Source organism: Crocodylus porosus, unplaced genomic scaffold (genome assembly GCF_001723895.1).
Source record: "Crocodylus porosus isolate Cpor-Errol unplaced genomic scaffold, CroPor_comp1, whole genome shotgun sequence".
Lineage (NCBI taxonomy): Eukaryota > Metazoa > Chordata > Crocodylia > Crocodylidae > Crocodylus > Crocodylus porosus.
In genome coordinates this window covers 33,567,300-33,585,285 of record NW_017728915.1, presented here as the reverse complement: position 1 = coordinate 33,585,285, position 17,986 = coordinate 33,567,300, and the positions used below count along the sequence as shown (strand labels likewise).

At 41.6% G+C, this 17,986-nt stretch overlaps 1 protein-coding gene across 1 annotated transcript in view; it reads right to left on the bottom strand.

Moving 5' to 3' along the window:
• The window catches only part of GAN (gigaxonin), a gene marked incomplete at its 5' end in the record, with an annotated part of 40,541 nt that overhangs the window by 15,368 nt on the left and 7,187 nt on the right, over nucleotides 1-17,986 (bottom strand). Inside the window, 3 exons of the mRNA XM_019535444.1 lie at nucleotides 4,304-4,521; nucleotides 5,063-5,413; nucleotides 6,347-6,461. Of these exons, the coding sequence (XP_019390989.1) occupies nucleotides 4,304-4,521; nucleotides 5,063-5,413; nucleotides 6,347-6,461 (684 nt within the window). The remainder of the gene's footprint in view (nucleotides 1-4,303; nucleotides 4,522-5,062; nucleotides 5,414-6,346; nucleotides 6,462-17,986) is intronic.

Sequence of the window (17,986 nt, the reverse complement as noted above, 5' to 3'; positions counted from 1 at the left end):
GGGGACACAACGATGATGACGGGCGGTGCGGTCAGCCTGCCAGCCTGGGGCTGCTCTGACCCAGCTCAACGTGCTGCAGAGGGGCTGGCTGAGGCACAAAGGTGCTACAGGTTGGGGCTAGCCAGCAGGCAGCCCCACCCTGTAGCACCTTTGAGCCCCAGCCAGACATGGTTCTTGTCTGCATGACTTATAGTAGAGTAAAATAACTCTGCAGTGTAATAGTACCCGTGTTGGGCACTACTATCCTACAGTACAGTGAATTAGTTTACTCTGTCTTAATAGTATCGTTTAGGTAGATGGTGAAACTTTACTGCAGAGCTAATTAGGCAACTCCGCAGTAAGTGTCTTATGCATCCAAGGTCTTCAAACCTGCCCGTTTGAGTGGCAAGTGTGGTATACAGGTTCCTAAATCACACAATCATAGAAAATTAGGGTTGGAAGGACCTCAGTAGGTCACATCTAGTCCAACCCCCTGCTCAAAGCAGGACCATCCCCAACTAAATCATCCCAGCCAAGGCTTGGTTGAGCTGGGCCTTAAAAACCTCCAAGGATGGAGATTCTACCATCTCTCTGGGTAGCCTGTTTTACTGCTTTACTGCCCTCCTAGTAAGGAAATTGTTCCCAATATCTAGCCTAAGCCTCCCTTGCTGCAACTTGAGCCCATTGCTCCTTGTTTTGTCATCTGCCACCACTGAGAACAGGTCAGCGCCATCCTTTTTGTAATCCTCCTTCAAGTAGTTGAAGGCTGCTATTAAACCCCCTCTGTCTTCCCTTCCCTAGACTAAATAAGCCCAGTTCCCTCAGCCTCTTCTGAGAAGTCATTTGCCCCACACCTCAAACCATCTTCATTGCCCTCTGCTGGACTCTCTCCAACTTGTCCACATCCTTTCTGTAGTCGGGGCCCAAAACAGACCACAGTTCTCCAGATGTGGCCTCACTAGTACTGAATAGAGGAGCATAATCATTTCCCTTGACATGCTGACAATACGCCTACCAATGCAGCCCACGATGCTGTTAGTCTTCTTGGCAACAAGGGCACACTGCTGGCTCATATTCAGCTGATTGGCCACTGTACCCTCCCCCAGGGCCTTTTCTGCAGAGCTGCTGCTTAGCCTGCACCGGTGCATGGGATTGCTTTGCCCTAAGCACAGGACTTTGTACTTGTCTTTGTTGAACCTCATAAGTTGTCTTTTGGCTCAATCCTCCAATTTGTCTAGGCCACTCCGAATCCTAGCCCTACCCTTCAGTGTATCCACTACTCCCCGCAGCTTGGTGTCATTTGCAAATTTGCTGAGGGTGCACTTTGTGCCATGTTCCAGGTCACTGAAGAAGATATTGAACAAAACCAGCCCCAGGACTGGCCCCTGGGGCACTCCACTTGTTACTGGCTGCCAACTAGACATCGAGCCATTGATTACTACCCTCCGAGCCCAAAAGCTCCAGCTACTTTTCTATTCACCTTACAGTCTATTCATCCAGCCTTAGCTTGCTTGCAAGAATGCTGTAGGAGACCATAACAAAAGCCTTGCTAAAAATCAAGGTACACCCCATCCACCTGTCTCCCCACATCCACAGAGCCAGTCACCTCATCATAGAAGGCAAATCAGGTTGGTCAGGCATAACTCATCCCCGGTGAATCCATGCTGACTGCTCCTAATCATCTTTTTCTCCCCCAAGTGCTTAGAAATGGATTCCCTGAGGATCTGCTCCATGACTTTTTCAGGGACTGAGGTGAGGCTGACTGGTCCTCCTTTTTCCCTTTTTTAAATACAGGCCCTCCTTTTTCCCTTTTTCCAATCATCTGGGACCTCTCCTGATTGCCATGAGTTTTCAAGGATGATAGCAAGCTAATCTGCAATCACATCAGCCAACTCCCTCAGCACCCTTGGGTTCATCCCATCCAGCCCCAGAGACTGGTACATGTCCAGCTTTTCTAAATAGTCCCTAACCTGTTCTTTGGCCACTGCGGGCAGCTCACCTCCTCCCCCAACGGTGCTGCCAGGTGCAGCAGTCTGGGAGCTGACCTTGCCTGTGAAGACCGAGGTGAAAGAGGCACTGAGCACTTCAGCCTTTTCTGCATCCTTTTACTAGGCTGCCTCCCCCATTCAGTAAGGGACCCACACTTTCCCTGACCTTCCTCTTGTTGCTAGCATCCTTGTAGAAACAGTTCTTGTTACCCTTCACATCCCTTGCTAGCTGCAACTCTATTTGCACTTTTGCCTTCCTGATTTCATCCCTGCATCCCCGAGCAAAGCTCTTATATTCTTCCCTAGTTATCTGTCCAAGTTTCCACTTCTTACAAGCTTCTTTTTTGTGATTTAGTTTACTGAAGAGTGCCCCGCTAAGCCAAGCTGGTCTTCTGCCATACTTGCTAGTCTTCCTGCACATCGGGATGGTTTGTTCCTACACTCTTGGTAAGGCTTCTTTAAAGCACAGCCAGCTCTCCTGGATTCCTTTCCCTCTCACTGGTTTCCCAGGGGATCCTGCATGAGTCCCCGATTGAATCGAAGTCTGCTTTTCTGAAGTCCAGGGTCCTTACTCCGCTACTCTCCATCCTTTCTTTCCCAAGGATCCTGAACTCAATCATCTCATAGTCACTGCTGCCCACGTTACCATCCACTGCTGCATTCCCCACCAATTCGTCCCCATTTGTGAGCAGCTGGTCAAGAAGAGCACGGCCCTTAGTTAGCTGATCCAGCAGTTGCACCAGGAATTTGTACCCAACACTCTCCAGAAGTGGAGAGTCTGGATTGCCTGTGCACTGCTGTATTGCCCTTGCAGCAGACGTCAGGGTGATTGAAGTCCCCCATGAGAACCAGGGCTTGTGACCAGGAAGCTTCCGCTACCTGTTTGAAAAACACCTCGTCCACCACTTCCTCCCACCACAACAATCACCCTTGTTGCTCTCCCCTCTGACCCTAACCCAGAGACTTTCAACAGGCCTGTCTCCAGTTTCATACTGGAGCTCTGTGCAATCATATGGCTCTTTTACATAAAAAGTGCAACTCCTCCTCTTCTCCCCTGCCTGTCCTTCATGAACAGTTTATGCCCATACCTTTGTCTGTTTTCCAGACGAAAATAACAGTCTGAAAGCTTTTACAATCTAAGTTTGACAATGTAGAAGCTATTGGGAGATGGAGGAAGATGTGATGTGAAATAATGAGATTTGGCTCTCATTTGTTAAGTGAGGAATTTATTCAAACCTAGGGAAAATTAATATAAATCTGAACTTCTGACAGTATGGGTTTTAAAATGGAAGTAAACAGTTAACACTAGTTAATAGTAACCAAAGGACACTGCATTTCTAAACACTAGAGCTGGTCAAACACTGCACAATCCTTGGACAACCCCTATCACCTAAGAGGTGGTATAGGCCTCATCATTATCTTTGGCAAGGAAGGTGAGCCTTGACTGTAAAGCAGGCATGTGATAGTTTAATAAAACAGCAATGACCTGAATAGCAACCATTAGAAGAGTGTTGCCTTGTGTTCTCTACTACTTCTCATTCAAGACTGGTACATAAAATCCACTCAGTTTACAAATCAGAGAAAGTTTATTCTAGCAGCCCATACCAGTCTAATGAACTGCATCTTTGGCTTTCAACATCACTAGCCATCATATTTTAATGAGAAATTTGCTACAGCATCTAGATAAGTCAGTACCACAAAGCTACTGCAGTCTTTCACAACCCTCTATCACCTAATCCAACAGGGGTCGATGTTTTTGGCAGGTGCCACAAGGTAAACTCCATACTCTTGCCGAGTGCCACTCTAATCCCCTGCCTGATCTGTGCTCTGCTTTTAACTCCCTACCTGGTCTGATGTATACCACACAGGGAGGCTGCCCAAGGCATTGCCACGTGCCATGGGATGGCCACCCGGGACTCAATCGATGGATTCAGGATAACATCTAAATTAGGATATCCTAAGTCAATCAACAGACTTAGGATAACATCTACAGCAATCAAGTTTCAACAAACGTTTTAAGCATGTAAAACATCTTGCCAATGATAAACATTTAAAATGTTTTGTTAAGTGTCAGATGTCTATTTATTAATTTAAAAGGCCCTCTTGTATAAGTCATTCAGTGTAGACAACCTGGTCTATTCAAGTCTTGTATCATGTTGCTGTGCGTCTGCTAAATCTAAAAACAGACTGAAGTGCTGAACTAATTAGGTGCATTAAGTGCACTTTATGTACCTATTAACTTCTCACTGTACTTCAGTTTCTATAAAAGCATCTCAGGCCCATTAACTGTATAATTGTACAAGTTGGTTTTGTTGATAAGGGTAATCAATACTTACACTCTTTCTTCACCACCAACGGTAACTATACACTCAGAGTAACCTCTGGGTTTGAAAGAAGCCAGCAATGCCTCACCCTGCTGTGGGGGGGTAAGTGGAATGTTGTTACATTCTTTGACGACCTCCCGAACGAGTGGTTCGCTCATCATCTGCTCACGCAAATAGGTTGCGTCCAATCCTGAAACCCACACTGAGGACATAACATCCTTCATGTGAACCTAGAGAGCCAGCAAAACAGGAAAAAAATTCTGAAACGCTGTACAAAATGACACTGTTCATGATAAATTCTTTGCAGCTATGCTCTAAAGTAAGAGCAGTAGTTTCTGTACATAAAAGGAACATAAAGCATTTTGTGTATTTTAAGTAGATAACAGAATTCTAGTTCAAAAGTAAGATTGGAAGCCACAGCTTAAGGCTCCAAGTCTAATCAACTAATCACTCTCCCAGAACTAGACTTGTGCATCTAACTTTTGGATATAAATATCAAGCTATTCCATTTGCTGCTTATGTCTGCAACAAAAAAAGAGAGGCTGCAGTGACTCTACCACCAATAACTGAGTCCTATTCTGTCTTAATACCACCAACCGACACACCACATTGAATCCCATATAATTTAATATAGCATGAAACCCAATAACATATCCTATTTTCATCCTGCAGTGCTCTGGCATTGGTAGCGACACACTTCAGAAATACCCAACTGGGATACGATGGCAGAACTTGAGCCAAAAATCACAAAAAACTCAGGAGCACTCTGACCTTTCTTAATTCTGAATCATGGGAAATCCATCTAAGCACCGCTTCAAACACATATCTTTCATTTCCAACATTCAGCTTCTCCAGAGAAAGCACTTCTTTCAGTTTTTGAGGACTCAGTTCCAGGAATTCCTCTGTGCTGCTGACATCTCGGAAGTGAGTTTCCAGATACTCCGAGGCAAGGTAGTGAACATGATGCAAACAATAATGCAGTGCAAAGTCCCGAATACCAATACAGTTCTCAGCAGCTATACAACTTTCCAAAAACTCACAGCAGAGAGTTTTAAGATCTGTAAGCAACAGAAGATCAGCTGCCTGTACAACATCTTGGATAGTTTCTTCTTGTAGCCTGATCTGCAAGAATCAGAGTGAAAATTACAGCTGTAAGTCACACATCTGCTGCATGGGATGTCCAAGTTCTTAACAATGGTTCTCAAAATGTAAGGTAAGTAGATTAGCTGAAAACAAGCAGGGGGTCTGCTGCACAGAGGGTGTGTACAGACGTGTTGCATCTGAAGGAACCACAAACTTGATGAACTGATCTGAGAAGTCAAACTGTACCCTGCTGTTAAATCCAGGGTGCATACAAAGAAAAGGGCTTTTACAGCCAAATCTGCAGGATTTCTACTTTAAGAAAGCTATTTTTTAAATTAGTTGCTGTCCAACCAGATCTGATACTACCCGATGCTTGTTTGGGGGACCTGTTTTATTTGACAATTCTTTGTCTGGTTCCCAAGGGATAGCACAAAAATCAATTAAAAATCTGTGCTTAGTTGGCAGCCTTACCAGGTACTAGCAAGGATTGAATGGACATGAAAACTAAACAACCTTGTAACCCATAACTGATCAAAGTTATTGGCAAGGCAGTGAAGTGAAGTACTTGAATAACCCCAAAGTACATGTTCTGTGATCATCTGCTATCTTAAGGCAGCCAGTCCAGACACCTTTCACAGCTGCTAATAAATTTGGTTTAAACTAGCTCAGTGGAAAGACTGGTGGTGTTTAAAAAGGTTTAGCATTATTTATTTGGTTTTTTTTTTGCTTGGGAGCCACAAGACTAAGCAGATCAATAGAAACTCATTAGACATGCTTCCTTTTGGTTCATACCTATAGCCTACAGTGCGGCTTTACTGCTTTACAGAAGCAGTTTTATGGCAAACTCTTAACAACACAGGACTTAAGTCTGTGCCTTTTGCAACAGCAACATAACACAAAAAGCAGGCTTTGCCTTTAACCAGCATTGCAGATTTAGTGATAGGGATGCAGTAATTCTGTTTAATGCCATACCTGCCCACTGAAGATGTAATCTAGTATCTCTTTCATTATTTCGACTGATATCCCTTCAAGTTCAATCTTGTAAGTTGATCCATCGTCCTTTGGAGGGTTATAGTTCAGCTTTGTCCTAGAAAAGAAAAAGAAATAAAACAAATGGAAAGAGTGCTCCACCATGATAAATGGGAGAGAGGGAAAACAAGCACAAACAACTACCATACAGCTATTACACCCGGGAATACCATTCGTTCCTTTTAGGGGAGCAGTTCTCAAAGGCTCCCATTAAGGATGCTGCAGGATACGAGGACAGAAGCATTTGCTCTTCCTCACTTGGCCCCTGGAAGCATAGACTTATCTCTAGATAAGCTCACACTTGTCCCTGCTGGCTCCTGTGTGAGGAGTCAAGTGTTAGCTTCTTCCCCCCCGCCCCCCTCTCCAACCCAGGAATTAAGAGCTGCAGTAAATTATTGCACTGGGGACCCAACACTCAGAGGAATTATGGAGGGGTATCAGGAGCCTGAAATGATTAAGCACCACTGTTTTAGGGAATGTAAAAAAAGAAAAAAGCAACAAGCTTCTATACAGAAAGATTCCAACAAGGATTACGCTTTGAAAACTGTATCTATAAAAATTGGAGAAATTAGATGTTTATTGTCTCGAAGACTTCAAAGCCAATCTGGTCACCCTTGCAAATTAAGTTCAGAAGAGTCAAACAGGGCTCCTTCTGGCAGCAAGAAGCACCTCCAATTTAAACTTACTAAAAAAACCAAAACAGAGCTAAGAAGATATGGAGAATAGCCTTTAGTTTAAGTAAGGAATAGAAGAAAAAGTAAGTGAAGAGATATGACTAAGAATATCTACGTGTTGCACAGCTTTTGAAAATGGCAACAAACCAAATGAGTCACTCTTAGTAGGTAGGGTCATAGTCATGCTCTAAGTGTGATCATCTCAGTACTGTACGGGTATGAGTGAAAGAAAACAAACAAAGTACAACCAATGAACCAAATACCCCAATCAAGCTGTAAAAATATTATCATGCGATTGCTATTTAAGCAATACATCAGCAAAGACCATCCATCTAGCTAAAGAGCATCAAATGTAAAAAATACTCTCAAATTTCACGTGACTAACAACAGGGCAGCATGAAGACCAGGATGCTTATCTTCCCTACTAATATGTCATTTAGGTTTATTTAAAAAGGAAAGCTTAAAACAGACTTCCTATTGTTTTAACATACATCTTATAGAAGGGTCATTTTCCAATGTGAAAAGCTGCTTCCTGTTTGTCTCTTAGATAACTTGTGATCATATACTATTGGCCATACTTTAAATAAATCCAGAGATGACTGACCTGAAGGCCAGACCTACTCACATTTAATAAAATTAGTTCCTTCAGGGGAGGTGGGAGAAATGCTACTCATATATGAGCAGTATCTTTAAACAGTAACTTTCCCCATAAGGAACTATTTGAATTGAGTGTAAGCATGGCAGAATCTGGTCTTAGGCGAGTCATATTTCTCAACTGTTGGCACAAAGCTTATATAAGCTGAGAAATGAGCCATTTTTAACTAACATTTTTGACTGGAAACTCTCTGGGGCAGAGACCCATACATGCATACAGACAGTTCTTTGTTTGTACCATTACTGTGCCAGCTACTATGGCAAGACATTAAAAATGAATAAATAAATAAAAAACTTTTAAAAACACCCCAACTTCTTTAATTTTTTTTTTTTAAAAACCTCTTATGTGTTAGACAAGCCCCCCGACTCAAGTAGCAAGGTACTGATCAGACAGCAATAGTGTTTCTTCTCTTTGCATATTTCCTGATCTGCTCAAGCGAGCTCAATTTTCTTTATATTGTATGTACTTCTTACAGAGGCCATATCTGCTCTCCTCCAATGAGATGGCACATTCTGTTAAATTAATATAACTCTAGCTCTGCAGCATCTGCCTGCCAAGGTGTATCAAGTTGTGCTTCTTCCAAGACACTATCAAAACAGGGTAGCAGATTATTGTCAAAAGACAGCACAGAACATCACAACAATATCTACAGATCCCTAGAAAGTCCAGCATGTGTGATGCAATGTACTGTGCATCATGAACAGACTTTATGCCAGCTACACTGGAGAGATGAGAGTCATACAAATAGTACCAGCTTCTTAAGAAATCAGCAATCACAATGTCAGCATCATACACAAATGCACTGCATGGACTTCTAATTAATAAAGTAATTGGTCTAGTCAATTACCTTATTAAAAAGTAAAAGGACTAGATGTCTTAACTCCTGTATACTATTTCATGTTGCAAAACAGTATTTTATATGAAATAATCACGTGTCTGTCCAAAACCATAAAACAAAAACAGGAAAATATATATTTATTTTTTTTCCTCCCCAGAATAGGTATAATACATATCCTAGAACTAGAGAAAGCCTAGAAATAAGTGATCTTGTCACACATAACGTGGTTTTAAATGTCAGCCTTTGATCTTAACTCTGTCCCATGAGAGCAGCTGGTTGCCTTAGGTGAACTGCACAACTAATACATTAGTGAGCATAAAACTGTTTTTACTTTATTTTTAAACTTAATTTATGTGACTGATAAAGTGGTCTGAGAATTTGTTTGTTCTCATAGTATGTAGGAAAAAAAGGGGTAACAGCAAAGTTGGTTGGCTGAACTTAACTGTGGATTTCTGGAAGTAAGCAACTGCATCTAAACAGAAAATCTGCACAGAGTTAGCACCTAGGGAAGGTCAACCAACAGGCACCTTAACAGCGCTCTCCCCATTCTCTCAGCTGTACAATTCCCAGTATGCCCATTTATTTTGCATCTGATCTTCAGGCCTGCAAACTGGGGAGTGTCAGCTTGCATGCAACGTTGCTGATAAAGAGATCTGCACAAGTGCAATATGGCTATTTTTCACATTGTGAATGTGCAAAGCTCTACCTTACTATTACCGTATCCTCATGGTATTCAGAAAGACCAAGTGCTTCAGCACCAGAAGAAAGCTACCTTGGTTTTTAGTTCAAATACAGGACTAAAAACTCTCAAGGAAAACCCCCTATACCCAGTGGATCTGTGGAAAGAGTAGGAAAACATTGGGAGACTGGGATTATTATATGTACTGTTTATGTTTACACATTCTCTTAACTCTCCCTTACCAGGACTCAAGTCTCTTCTCATTAAAATAACTATTTATTTCCAATTACACTGTTACCTAGCGAGTAAAGTCTAAAGTCTCTCCCTGAAAAATTGTTTTAAGAACAGTGTAAACAGATGTAGTTATCCTGTGGAGAAGAGCAATATTGACTGGGAAGGTGAGTAGGAGAAAGAAGTAGGGAGAAAGTTAACCAAAATCCCCTTATTCCTGAGTTAAAGTCCCATGTTCTTAAAACAAAACAAAACAACAAAACAAAACAGAAAACCACTTCATTTTTACCAGCTTAACAATGTATTTTGTTCAGATATTTTAAGAACTGATTTCCCCTTAAAACAAATATTTTGTTAGCAAGTAAACATAACTGCTTCAAGCTATATCCTATCTACTCAGCAATCTATGTAAAAGATGCATGCATACAGATGATACCATTAAGAAATTTAATTTTCCTGTTAGGTAAACAACAGAGCATATAGCACATGGGATGAATAAGTGAACATGAAAATATATATGATAATAGAGATGCAAATCTAGAATCTGTTCTTCAACATCTAGGGAAATAAAATCTTTATGAGTCAGCTCAAATGCCATTGTGTAAGACTGTGTATATAATATTAGAAAAAAAGAGTCACAGCTGCTCAGTAAACATGTGATCACATAAGTACAGAAAACCTCATGTTTCAAAGACAGCATTTGAAAGAAATGTGCATTCACATCCAAGGGTATAAACTGGGTTCAGTAGCTTTATACCATATAAAACCAATAATATTCAGTTAAGTTTCATCCTTCTAAGCAAGTCTATAAATTAAATCTTTACTCAGTGAAATATCCAGGCAAGGACATATTGGGTAAAAAAAAAAAAAAAAAAAAAAAAAAAAAAAAAAAAAAAAAAAAAGATGTACTATGTCTTACAAGCCGTAAAATGCATAGCTCACTTGTAAGCCGTCAATGAAAGATAACAGACGAAAATGATATAATAGTGACACCAAGCATAAAACGAACAATAGTTTCATCCCTATGCTTGTTTTTGTGTTCCTGACTGACAGAGAAAGGCTTTTAAATGGCTGCAAAGGCTATGCACCTTTGTAAAAGATACAGCCCCAGCTTCCTTGAAGACCTTTGCGGGCCTTATGTACTTCAAGCATATTTATGACATCTGCAGTGTACTACAATAGGTTTGGAAACAGTTTTCGTGGACAGTTATTTTGCTTTTTATTCTTAATATCAACCAGGGTGCTATAGCACCCTAGGGTGACTATGAGATCCTTTGAAGAGTACTATGGGTTAGGGCTGTGTGAAATTTCACCCCACGTTTCGTTTTGAAGCATGTTGAGCTGGAAACAGCAAAACCGAAATGAAACAAGGGTACTTGAAACGTTTCAAAAGTTTCAAAGCGTTTTGAGTTTCAAAGCCAGGCTTACTTGGCTTCAGCGCCGGCCAGCAGCAGCAGCTTCCTATCATCCAGCAGGCAGATCAGGGCCCCACCCACACCCCCAGGAGGGCTGTGGGGCTGTGCTAGGCTCCTCCTGGGGCTGAGCCCCTGATCTGCCTGTTGGATGACAGGAGGCTGCTGCTGCTGGCTGGGACTGGCGCTATGCACGGCCCACACACTGCGCCGGGAAGACCGGTGCTGCTGCTGACCCCAGGGGGTGGGTGAGCTCTTCCCAGTGCTGGGTGGGAGAAACAGCATCAAAACAGTTTCAACGAAACGTAACAATGCTTTTGAAACAAAACAACAAACTCAAAATGAAACACTCTTCCATTGAAACGGACATCGAAGGAATGATGCTGTTTCACACAGCTCTGCTATGGGGTGCTCCACAATATTAGCACTGTTAGATGTGCAAATACACACACGTGGATTCACAAGATAAACCCAGAGATTTTGCATAACAGTTGAAAGCATCAAACAAAATCTTACCTGTTGTGGTCTTTCCAAGCTCTTTCTAACAGAAATCACCCTATTCTTTTTCCATAGTCTAAAAGAGAGAGTGAAACCTATAAGAGCTGGCATTTTCCAAGGGGTGCCTTGAGTCTAAGAAGGTTGATAACCACTGTTTTATGGTAAAAAAAAAAAAAAAAAAGGAAATTTCTGTCTTTGAAATGGCAAAGTAAAAGTGTCAGTTTCAGCCTCATTTTACCAAAAAACAATTCAGGTTCATAAAGTTTTCTAAAGAGCTCTGGTATGATGATGGAAAAAAAATAAAGTTTTAGAGAACCACCAAGAATATCTCAGCTTTTTATAACTGAGTTCCTTTGCAGGTTTTCATTTGGCTCCAAAAAAGCTACATCTATGCTAGAAAAGTTTTGTCATTACAACTACAGCTTAGTCACTGTTTATACTAGCAAAGACAACGATTTAGCGCCAAATGAAATAGGCCAAAAAACAGCACAAGCACTTTTTAGGCTAGTATAATCAGTGATTATATAAGGGCTTTTGATGGTATAGAAATATTGTTAAAAATAAATACATATCACACCAAAAAGAGTTTCTAGTGAAGGCCTAGAATAGGATTAAACCATGTTAAATAGAAGCGACAGATTTTCAAGTTAGAAAGGGAGTATTATCCGAAACTACCAAGGGTGATCGGAACATGTCAGGACAACACTAGACTTGAAACTGTCTCTGCAGAATTTGATACAAACCTACTTATACCAAGGAACAATTAAAGCCAGCTTGGGTCTCCTCCCAATCCAGGTCCCACACGTGGGTTTGAGCCTACAGGCTTGCCACCTCTCTAGATCAATGCTAACAAAAATTTATTTACCATGTAAATGGCTAATGCTTACAACACCTCCCCAAACATGTTTTGTTTTAGATGCTGTAATCCTAGATGCTGATCAAGCTTCGTATTGCACATGCAAAGATTTTTAGAACATATTTTAAAATAGGTCAAAACAGAAAACCATGATGCAGCAGTTTGCTGCCACCCATCTCTCTCTTTCAAAAAAGGCTTCTCAATTAAACAAGCAGGATTCTTTTTCCAGGTCACACCCTGGCCTTTTGGCACCGTACATGAAAGATTGTCTTCACCACGCCCTGCAAACCATGCGAGCTTTTAAAATATTTTGTCTATGTCTTTGTAATTTTTTCCAGGTGATCTGCAAGTGATGAGCAACTACGAATCTCCAGCCAAGCCAATCTATTTACCAGCTCAGCATAAAAACCAAGCAAGGTTGCTTTTATTTTGTTTAAGGAAGGACTGCAGACAGTTTAAAAGTTTTTCAAAGCACAAAAAAACTAAAGTTTGGCTAAAAATTCACCAGTGACATTTTTACATATTACAAAAGGATCAAGGCAATGCATTCAAACAGTAGTTGCAGAGTGTTAGTATTAACCTGCACTTGGCAGATTTTGCTGGCTCCAACATTTCCAGGGTTGGGTCCTCGCTTTTGGGTGGTGTTAGAATCTGCCCCCCTCGTTTTCTTGGTGTTGAGAACACGGTGCCACATTATGATGTAATCTACTCGAGTGCACATCTGAAGTTATTCTGCTGCAGTTAGTCAATGTAGTTAGTATGTGCAACCAGGGTTTGTTAGACAGAACTCGGCCATCCATCCACAGCCAAATTTTAGGCCTAATCATCTAATCAACCAAACTACTCTAAAGTAAAAGTTTTCTTTAATGTAAAAGCCCTAAAGTCTCTGCTTTTTAACAAGTGACAGCCCACAGGTAATATAAAAGAGTGTCTTAGTCCTTATGTCTCCATGGTTGACTTTAACTCCTCATCCTAACTGCAGTTTCAACCCGTCTTCCTTCTCCAGGTGCAGATTAAGTTTATTCATCATTGTAGCTCACATAGTGAAAGTTCATCAAGTAACTTTAATTTGATAATAGCTTCTAGTCTTAGTCAAAACACTGTCATATCAGACATGGGTTTGGAACTATGACTCGTCTGCCTTTCTCTACCTTTGCTCAAAGGATGGCTTTCCTGTAGCTTGGTTTTAATAGCAACAGAGCCTTTGTCTTGCTTAAAAATACAAACTGACTGACAACCCCGCCTGCAAACATCTTACCTGTGTTTGCTGAAAAGGAACACAGCCAGCTACACGTTATTTGGTAAATCTAGACCTTTTTAAAATATTTTAAAATTATCAAGCTATTTATAAAGAAAGCAGGCTTTTGCTAATGGGTTCATTCGATTGCAGGAAGTAATGGTTAAAAAATGCTAGCCTTCGTGGGTTACCCCAGGCTGTTATATGTGCTCATGTCACAGCACCTGGAAGAGGGAAGCATCAAACTGTAACCCAGTGGGAGTCACCCCTTCGGGCAGGCATGCCACAAATGAAAATTCCATGCTCTCCCCTCTGTGCCACTCCAACTTGCTGCCTTTCTCTTCCCCAGTCTCTTGTGTGCCACACACTGAGGCTTTGTCCTCACCATTTGGGACCTGCATGCTGCAGGTTGGCCAGCCTTGGTCTAACCGACTTCATTAGCTATCATGGGATGAAGTATTATGGAAAAAAAAACCTGCATAAAGGCCTAACCAGAATAACTTGCAGACAGCAATAAATGACCGTGTTTCTTTGCATATAAGAGATGGAACAATGACAGCTGAGATCCTGGGAGGAAGGAAGACAAGACAGTCAAGGAGAAAAGGCAAGAGAAACATGAATGAAAATTTCAGCAAAGACAGTGATGCATGTGGGTAAGTATTCCCCAAAGTTATTTTTCCCATTTGCCTTCTTTAAAAAGGTGCACATCTGAAAGCAATGGTTGCTGGTGCAGAACTATGGCTGTAGCCCATCCTAACCTCTTCCTTCTGAGCGCTTGGCTCACATGCCAAGTTATCCCTCAGTTTACAGGCTGGGCATCTACCAATCCCATTTCCTTGCTGAGCTGGTCTGGGCAAGGCAAGAGACAGGCTTCTTGTTCCCTTTGGGTTTCCTTTGCATTCTTGCTCTAACCAGCCCTTAATGAATAAACTTCCCTAACAGGCTTTGCATATGGCATCGCACATCCCATCCCAAGCTCTTCAGAGCTTTTTGCGGTTAGGACTGTCCAAGGTCCCTCTCATCCAAGTAAAATACTCCCTGGAAAAGATGCTTCTGTTCCGGAGGGCTACATACCGTGATTTTCATTTGGCCAATTCATTTTTGAAAAGAAAAGGTCTTTTTTCTAAAAACTCCAGAACTCAGACACCTGAACATTACAAGTAAAATTTTAGCTTTCCCATTAATTACAATGGAGCTATATATTTTAAAGCTATTTTACCTATTTATTCCCAACTTCCCAGAAAAATTCTGCCATTGTGGAGAGACCAGTAAGTAACATGGAAACCAGCTTCCCATAGTACAATACAGCAACCTCAGACCATCCGCACAGAAGCTTTTGGTTATGCTGTACTACATCCTGTTCTGTGTGTGCAGAATGAAAAGTAGCTTTCCCCTCTATACAGCACTGGTGAGGCCACATCTGGAGTACTGGGTCCAGTTTTGGGCCTGCCACTACAGAAAGGATGTGGACAAGTTGGAAAGAGTCCAGCAGAGTTCCCTCTGAAAATGGTCTGGGGGCTGGAGCATGACTTGTAAGGAAAGGCTGCGGGAACAGGGCTTGTTTAGTCTAGAAAAGAAAAGATATGGGGTGGTTAATAGCGGTCTTAAACTCCCTGAAGGGTGGGTTAGAAGAGGCTGGAGCTGGGCTGTTCTCAGTGGTGGCAGATGATAGAACAAGGAGCAATGGGCTCAAGTTGAAGCAAGGGAACTTTAGGTTAGATATTAGAAAGAATTGTCTCACTAGGGGGGTGGTGAAGCACTGGAACAGGTTACCCAGAGAGGTGGTGGTGGTTTTCAACACCCATCTTTGGAATGTCTCCAAACCCAGCTAGACAAAGCTTTGGCTGGGATGATCGAGTTGGGGATGGTCCTGCTTGGAGCAGGGGGTTGGACTAGATACGACCTCCTGAGGTCCCCTCTAACCCAAACTTTCTGTGAATGGGAGCGGGTTTGGTCAGCTTTAGGCTGGAAACAAACAATAGGAATCATCATCCCCTTAACTTAAATGTTATCAAATTGCAAGTGTGAGAACAGGACCTATTAACAAGAGTGCTTCTCCAACTTTACCCACAGCACTATTTTACATAGGGCTGCTTCAGCATTGGTCTCTAATAGATAAGACTACTTTCAAATAATAGAAGGTTATGAAAAATTACAAAGAGTTTTCATAAGTACAGCTAAAAATCTCAACAAATGGAAATTTAACAAATGGAAACAGAAGGGAAGTTAGCTACCAGCGTGTGTATTCACATGAGGAAGAAACCAGTATTGACGTTAGCTAACAAATGCTGTAGCACTGTGACAAGGTGGCTTTCACGGCAAGGTTTTACATAAGTGAGAGCACTGATTTCAAATTTCACTCTGTTATTAAGAGCACAGTTTAGCAATGCTTAGGACCAAGTGTACACAGTGAGCAAGACGTTTTCATCACCTTTTCCCTCACAGGCTTCAAAACACAGCTTTTAATTTGCTATAAATCAACAGTGTAAAAAAAGTAGGAGGCTGACAAAGTGATACAAAAATCTTTCAGGGCTTGTTGTCCACATGAAGTTTATTTCAGCACCGTCAGAGAGATTAACATTTTATGGTGGTTTGGCAGCCTAGGTGAGATGAAGAGCTTTGCATATCGAAAAATTAAAATAAAAGACCTGATTTCTGACCAAAACTAGTTTCAAGAAGACTAAACGTTATTTAAACAGGAACTGAAAATACCCAGTGCTTATTCCTACATATTTCAAGTAGACTTAACGTACATATTTCTCTGTCTACTGTAATTCAATTTATGTGGCAAGAAATACATTAGGGGAGCATTTTGAACCAGAGCTATGTGCACGTACATCCACTGCAAGCTCAAGGATGGCCATAGCATAAATGCATATCCAAGCTGGCTGCGGTCATCTGATCCCAGTGCTCTTTCCTGCCCAGGGCAGGGGGTCGGACTCAACCTGTTAAGGTCCCTTCTGACCCAGCGTCTATAAAAGCTGTTAAGTTTGACTTTTATTTCAAATACCAAACTTCATCCATTAAAGCACTGTCTGTATAACAATGCTTATTTCGTGTATGGATTTCAGCTCTGAAATACTCCTTTTGTTAAAAATAATCCTCCCAGTCATAGATAGCTCGGTGTATACTATAGGAGAAGTGTATCGATTTGCTCCCGTGACAGCTCATTTTAAGTCTCTTAAAGTATATCTCCACCACAATAAACTTGGGTGATCTGTATTCAGTTAACCTGGCCTATTTGCAAGCAGTCTTTCTGAAAAGCCACGCCTGAGTTACTGAGCCTTGTAACTGCCACGCATGCATGATTTCTTGTGTTAAATCCTATGGGTTTTGGACTGCAGTGGACTGAGCTACTCTGCAACTGCTTTTCTGACCAAGTGGTGGAAAAACATGTCTGTCCTTCTGGGTGCACTTCATGGGAAAAGAGCATGAGGCACTACAGCACTACCAGCACTCAGGTGGTTTTGCCTGTATCCTCAGCACACATTACCTTCCAAACAAATATGGTACTCAAGCACCAACTTATACTTCCAGCCAGGGTAGCTTATCTGGATCGACAGCACAACTAACTTTGCATGAGGTTGGGTACTTGGCCAGGATGAGGGTTAGGGACAATGCTGGAATAGGAAGCTAAAATCAGCAGTAAAGAAACATCCATGAATTGTTTAACCCTTCGTGAACAACCACGAGTCCCTCTACTACACCATTAACCAGACAGTCTTTAATGGCTAAACTCAATTGGTAACATGTCAAGATAGTATTAGCAACTCAAGGAAGTGTTTTGAGATACTACAAGGGAAGATATTACATAAGGACATAGATTAACATAAGCATCCTCACTACGCCCTTCCAAACTAGCCAAGTATTATCACCCCAATTTAGCAACTGGTACACAGGGCGGGTGAAAGCCATGTTTTCAGAGAACCTATTGCAAACACCCCACAAAACTTACAGACCTTCCCAGGTCCTTGCTTTTTCATCCCAGGAAAATAATTTTATTTTTCTAAAATTCAGATATGTGCTTAATTCTAGCTGTGTTTTCAGCCAGCCTCAGCCTAATGGAGGCCAAAGGCAGCCCACAGCATTCATATTACTGAGATTTTCCAGGAGAATCATGCACTGCTCAGCTGCTCTGTATACCAGGCCAAACTTATTTTCAAAACACCAGTGCCAGTCATGCTGTCTCCTTTGGGGTGTGTGGCCTCTATGGAGTGCTGGTATATATTTGTGCTACAGAATTATTAACTGTACCAAGTTAGACGTAACCATGCAAAACAACTCATGCCAGGTCATGACAATCCGTAGCAATGTGCCACTTCGGTAAGGATGCCACATTTGCTGGTACTAAGGACAATACCATGAATATTTTAGCACAAGTCTATACCATTAAAGGTTTGCCAGTACCGCTATACCAGCCAACTCTCCTGGGGTAGATGCTGTTTATCACAACAAAAGTACTCTTTTGCCAGTATAGCCTGTTACTAATGTGAAATATTACAC